Genomic DNA, 6,724 nt, shown 5'->3' with positions numbered 1-6,724 from the left:
CTCTGGCTTCACAACTCTGTTGGGCCGCGGGGGCGCGCGCTGATTGATGCGATAAGACGTGTGCGCGCAGCGTCTTCTTGACAAGATTCATCTATATTATAATTGTTTGAAAGTTTGGCAGTATTTAAGAATAAGAAAATGAGATTTTTCTTTGATTTCCGAAAAGCACCAAGTTACATGAGGGAAAAAGCTTCAATATATTTATATTGACTTAGTAAAATCAATATTTTTTTTTTTAACATTAGCTTGGATTCTCATAACCCAGCAAACTTGTAATAACAGCGACAAACCCAAACTTTCATGGAGTGTCCTTATATTATAATAAGAAATTTAGTTTAATTTTGTGAGAATTAGGGACATAACTTTATGAGTAGCTAGCTAACACGGTACATTGTTAGCATAACCTTGTTGCATCAAATGAATGAAGTTTTATAATTTCAAACTCACCAAAACCTCCGTAGTTGTACGTTGATGCAAAGCTGCAACAAAACCACTAATAAAGTAACCTACGCAGACATATTTCTTCTTACATTAATAGCCACAAGTTCATACTCTCCCCAGAAAGTATCTGAATAAAACAGTGGCGGTTACAACCAACGGCTGTAGAAATCCACGCGCACGGCGCTTCATAGGACATCAAGGCGCATGCGCACATACTACTTCCAAATTCATAAACACCAATTTTCAGGCATAACAAAGCTGCATTTTATTCCATTGTTAAGGAGCAGTGGAGAAAACCAATATCTTCATTTTATTACATAGTAACATATTTAGCTTAACTGTTTTTACTCTTATCATATTATAACATCATACATATTCATATTTCAAAAGTTGATTTCCATCTTTTTCAAATATGAACAGAATAAATATTCACTTCTGAACTGTGGCCACAACCCTCATCAGGTCCCAGAGGTGGACACAAGCTTTCTGAAAACCAGGTTTTGGGACACTGAGCCTTTCCTAAAGCACTCTTACAAACTCACATGCACACACAATTACACCCCCACCCAGCCCCTAAAAAAGAACATTTATCCCACTCTCACACTTTCTGATGTATTATACTGCATTATTACTGCAGTAGTACAAGTGACATTTGACCTGCAGAAATGTTGTAGCTCCATTTATTGTTTTTATTTTTTTACTGTTGTCGATGCACATAGTTACCCTGGCAGCAACACACTGATAGTGTTTGAGCTAAATAATCAATCTATGCTACACTATGAATGCCAATATCTGTGCAAGTTATGTAAAAACAACCCAAAAGAGCATACAAGAATACATGTTACTAACACTGCCTCATTCAGGACTGGTACTGGAACTGAAACAGGCAGCAGCCATTGCACTAACCGCTTGATTAAGAAAGAAATGTATTGTTAAAAGATTCTTATTTAAGGAAACTAACTGCAATAGATGCTCAAACATCAGCGTTTTTTCCGCAGACTTAGCTGGAAATTGCATAAACTCTAAAAAAATGTAACCTTAAGTTCCTGGTATTTGCTTGGCTATTTTCACAAATATTACTCGGTGACACAGATCCCAGAGTATCTGGTAGGTATGGATTTAAAAAAAGCATCAGGAACCAAGAGGAAACATTGATTTCAGGGTTGACAAAGCTTTGTTTTTTTAGTGGAGATGACAATCAGGCATTACAATGTAAACAACAATAAACAGTAAAACAAACAATACTGTCTTTTCTCTCTGTATTGCACAACTCTTACTAAATTACAACTCTGAATTCCTGATTATCCAATGCTTTCAGCATTTTCTTTCAATTGTGCTGCTCATATGGGAATTGATCTAAAGTGTCTGGTTTCAGTTGAGAATTTTCATGGAAAAATTTTGTATTGCAATAAAATTAGTCAAGTGTAAGATGAGGGCTCAATAAACAAACAATAATAAAGATACAGAATAAAACTCATTTGAAAATTAACAGGTAGCTCACAGACATCTCAATAAATCAAACATTTCTCAACCAACTTTAAAGGGACACTTTAAAATGTATACTGAAGCTTTAAAAATTATGACTAAAAAACAAAGTCTCCTGCTTCCATTCTTCAGATTCCATTAAAGGAACTTCTTTCTTCCAAACCCTTAGTTCCAAGCAGTGGTGAGTTATTTACAGCTTAGGCATAATAAATCTAGTCTAGAAGGGATTTATGTAGTCCAAGTGTAACAAAAATATGTCACATTTATGGACATCTAAGCATTAATGTGAGACGAGTCAGCAGCAGCTACCGGAGCTCCTTCAACATCAATGCCATCCATTGCCAGATGCCACTGAAGCTTTGTGACAGAGACCAGTGGAATAGAATTTGGGAAGAAATAAAACATTAACTTGCTGAAAACAAAGAGTCTAAAAAAATAAAGTTTGGTTAATTCTCTGCATTTATAGTTTCTTTTTTTCCGCACTTTTGGTTCCACCTTCTTCAACTTCAACACTATGGATACTTTCAAAGAAATTAAACCATGAAAGCACTATGTACATGCAAATCCCACTTGGGACTGCTCAGTTTAGCCAGCCAGGAACATGATAGTTGTATTTTTAAGCAAATAGGTCAGTCATGATGCACAGCCAGAATGGGCTGCCTGCAGATGGGACAAGTGTTGTTTTCAGAGAGCCAGCGATCAATGCAGTGGATGTGGAATTCATGAGAGCAGGGCAGACGGCGCAGCTTGTTGCCTTGAGCATACTCGTTGATACAGACACTGCACGCACGGCCCAGCTCCCCCTCTAGGCTGGCCTGACCATAGGTACGAGTGGATAGATTGTCAATCTGCTCTTTGGTCAGGCCCCTTGGGTGTTCATCATCCTCCTCATCATTGAGCAGGAAGAAATGTGCTAGCCGCAGGATGGGCAGAGTCCCATTTTCTACCAGGTTGTTGGTGTCTCTGCTGGCGGTCCGACCCTCAGTGGTGCTCACTACCCCTCCTCCAAGCCTGGCCTGGCCACTGTGGTCCTCTTCATTTCCCACTAGCCCTACCCTCTCCTGATCAACCCCACCAGGACCAACCTGGCCAGCTGTGCTCTCATTTGTATGTAGACGACTGGCTGGGTTGGTGTTACCATTAATTCCACTGGCATCCGTGTGGCTTGGTGCAACAGTTTCAGAATCAGCTTCAGTCTCCATTAGGGAGCTCAACTCCCCAAATCCAGTCATGATCTGGCGCAAGATGGAACGCAGTGCAGTGGAGTTTGGCTCTCCCAGGCCTGTCTCACTTATGCGTCTCAGCGGAATACGGATAGTGCTCACATAGGTGCGGATACCAGCTCGCTCAGAGCGGGAAATGGTCCGTCTAAATCCACCACTGTCACTTTCAAATGTGACAGTGTTCTCAGCAACGCGAGCACGCGAACGGGTTCTGCTAGCAATGCTGTCACGATCACGGTTTTCACCTGGTCGAATCCTTCTCACCTGCAGGTCCAGCATGATGGTTGGGTGCCGTCGCACCCCTGAACTTCCTGCTCCTATAACATGCGACTCACTCTCACGTTCTATTGTCTCTACGACTGGCTCCGTTAGAGCTGCAGGTTCTGCCACAGTCTCCCCTGTTTCCATGGAAACAGAGCTTGTGCCACTGCTTGGCTCAACAGTGTTGATACTAGAGCCACTGACACTGCTTGATGGTGGAGCGGTACTGGCATGGGGTGTTCTTTGCAATGGTGAACGGCTCCGCCTTGAAAGGCGGGATGAAACCCCACCTCCCCCTGCCGCCCTGCGTGCACGTCCACGTGATCTAGTCCTACTACCCCGTGACTCGTGACCCACTGCTGGGGCCTGAGATCCGGACTGGGGTGACACACGAGGGCAGTCTATAGAGGCAGATACATCATCACGACCCTCCTCTACATCAGCATTCTGGGCTTGATGCTGCAAAGCTGTTGTTTGGTCAAGAGGAGGGTTGGAATTAGTGAGAGGGGTTGCTAAAGAGTGCAAAGTACCACCTCTCCTCTGAGGAGCAGTAGGGACGGCAACTAGTGCAGGAAGGGCAGGGGGGTTCATAGAAAGAGTGGTAGTGCTGCTGCGTGTGCGACGTGTCTGCATCCTCCTGCTGAGGGCTGGGCGTGGGGTAGGGTATGGGGCTGGTCTTGGTGTAGCTGAGGGACGAGTGGTGGAGAAAGAGGAAGCGGTGCGTATTGAGGATGTAGCTGTGTTTGACGCAGGCACTGGCATCTCTGTAGTGTCGCCTGTTTCATTATGCTCGCCTGGCTCCGGCTGATCGTGGTTGATGTTGATTTCCAGGCTAAAGCGGAATTCTCCACTATTAGGGTTGGTCCGGCTGACGGCCCGCCATGTCTGGTTGCCGCTTTGCCCACTGCGAGTTGCATTACCTGTACGTCTGAAAGTGTTCAGCCACTCAAGTAATGAATCCCCATTTGAAGTTTCTGCTCCAGGCTCTGTGCCCCCTATGAAAAAAATAGGATGTAAACCAGGCAAACTAATACAAAAGGTATCTGTTGTATATCATTTACTGACAAGCTTAAGTGGGCCCAGCAATCAAAGTAACCTTATTTTTATTTAATCTAAAGAAAACTAATGCCAGATTGAATATGTACTGTTTAACTGATTTAAGTTATTCATGTTTGATCATTACTATCTTATCACTGACTGTGAAATTGTAATTATATGCATTCTCTTGAAAATGCCCATCAGTATTGAGTTAATCTCACGTCACTATTACCTGCCACTCGTCTAGCTCCAGCCCCTCTATCCTCTCCCTCAGCACTGCTGCCCTGCTGTTCACCAGAATCAGCAGTCTGAGGTCGCTGCTCAGTCCGGGGCTGAGACGACATACGCTCCTTTGCACCATCAAGGCGCTGTCTGAGCTCCTCAGCAGTCACCTCCCCTGTGAAACATACAGCCATTCACCAGTTAGTGGTTAAAGAAGTATGTCTGTTCTTATACTGATAGCATACTACCTTTATCAATCATGTATACAATGCAAACTTCATGTGTGTAAAATTCATGTGAAGAAAAAGTGCAAGAGAAATCGCTGCAATGACTGATGCAAGATGTCTATTTTCTTACCAGGGGTGCCAAGGAGGTTGCCGTCTCTCATTAGGCGATACTCCTCTTCACTCAGTTCATTAATGAAGTGATAGTACGCCTCCTCCCGTCGAAGACGCTCTGCCTGTCTCCGTCGTTCATCTCCCCCACCAGGAGGGTCCATCACCGTTAAAAGTGCTAGCAGATGGACAAAATATGGTGCCAGTCAGAGGACGAATCTGACATGAAGCTGCCCGCTGCAAGCTATACAATTACCATTTAAGAAAGAAAGGCTGCCGTTGCGCCATCACAGTTCAAGCAGACAAGCTTACATGCCTTTAAAATATCATGGTCAGAACACAGCATTCTTTATGCCATTTGATAGGCATGTGGAAGGACACAATGCGCGTCTTGCCCTGCTTTACAGGATGAACTTGCATGTCGTTTACAGACCACATATAGAAGAGAAATGCACGTCAGTGTTCTTCGACAACAAAAAGTCATTCAGTTTTTGTATTTAGCCAAGGACAATAGTTGGAAAACGCCATCCATTTTCTACCGAAAGACTAAACCAGCAGAAGACTGAACCATGCTAACGTGACAGTAGTTTTGCTAACATTGCGAACGATTAGCCCGGAGACTTCCGCTTTGAGTCCTTCTAATTTGTTACGTGGATACATGCTCGAGTTATTGACCACAACAAGTGTTTAACAAACGCCCGTATAACACTGTCGCGTTATGTGGGATAATATTAGCAATGCTGCAAGTACAGCTACGGAAGGCCATGTCGAAGGCAGGGGTATAAGGCAACAAAACTGGCGTTGTCATCCTGGTTAGCCACCAATCGCCGGCCTGTTCTTCATGACAGACATGCCAAGCAGCCAATCGCTGCACTACAAAGGCGGGCAGTTGAGAACTAAACGGAGCTCCGCTTCATGTAAACGCAGGGCAAGGAAGGAAAGACAAAGAATCATGTCAGCTTTTTGACAGACCTAAATCATTAACGTGTCAAAGCCCGTCAGTGAAAAGATGCTATGCCGCCTTAACACAGCAACGAGTTTCGTGGATCGCCCATACATGCGAAGCGTCAATTTGTATGCGCAGCGCATTAATTGCTAACCGAGGACTAGCAAATTAGCACGTCTAATGTTAGCGAATAACAGTCCGTCGACTCTGGTGCTAGCTCGGTTAGCTGACTCAACAGCGACCTGTGATGCTGAATAACTTTAGCGGTAAAAACGTGACTAACAGTTACGTGAAGAACACAAACTAAACAGAACGTAAATCTTAACCCTAGCTTAGTTTTACACGAAGTGACAGTAACATTAGAAGGAATTCAGTACCTGACAAAGCAGCGGTAATATGGACGTTTTGCTTTGCTCTCTCTTCACTCTCAAACCAAGATGGGACCAATGGTGCTACAATAAGTCGTCCGTCAAAACAACTATGCTGGGTAGAATAGTTCCGTTACACAAATTCTACAAAATGTGGGCACAACTAGTGCCAAGGTTGTATAAAACAGCGTTTTTATTCTTACAAAACAATGCTCTTAATCATATTAAAAGGAAAGAACAGAGGAAAATACCAACAAATAGAAATGTGTTTTTTACTAAACATCTCTCCTTTACCACACAAAACAATAAGCTGAAGTCTGACAGCAAAGTCCTTAAACCTTTTTAATTACCACCAGCTGACACTGCCTAGTTTTAAAGATTTTTTTTACATTTATTTTCAAAATG

At 43.3% G+C, this 6,724-nt stretch overlaps 1 protein-coding gene across 1 annotated transcript; it reads right to left on the bottom strand.

Annotated features, from left to right (window-relative positions):
- Positions 1-689: 689 nt before the first annotated feature.
- Positions 690-6,419, bottom strand: rnf6 (ring finger protein (C3H2C3 type) 6). Its single transcript, XM_041814228.1, has 4 exons — positions 6,329-6,419; positions 5,028-5,183; positions 4,681-4,845; positions 690-4,405 (listed from the first exon to the last, which is right to left on the bottom strand). Exons 2-4 carry the CDS (start codon positions 5,167-5,169, stop codon positions 2,556-2,558), a joined length of 2,157 nt encoding a protein of 718 aa, XP_041670162.1. The 5' UTR covers positions 5,170-5,183; positions 6,329-6,419; the 3' UTR covers positions 690-2,555.
- Positions 6,420-6,724: the final 305 nt, after the last annotated feature.

This window comes from Cheilinus undulatus, linkage group 19 (assembly GCF_018320785.1).
Source record: "Cheilinus undulatus linkage group 19, ASM1832078v1, whole genome shotgun sequence".
In the NCBI taxonomy this organism is placed as follows: Eukaryota; Metazoa; Chordata; class Actinopteri; order Labriformes; family Labridae; genus Cheilinus; species Cheilinus undulatus.
Note: the sequence above shows the minus strand (reverse complement) of the source record. Positions and strands in the feature narration are given on the sequence as shown.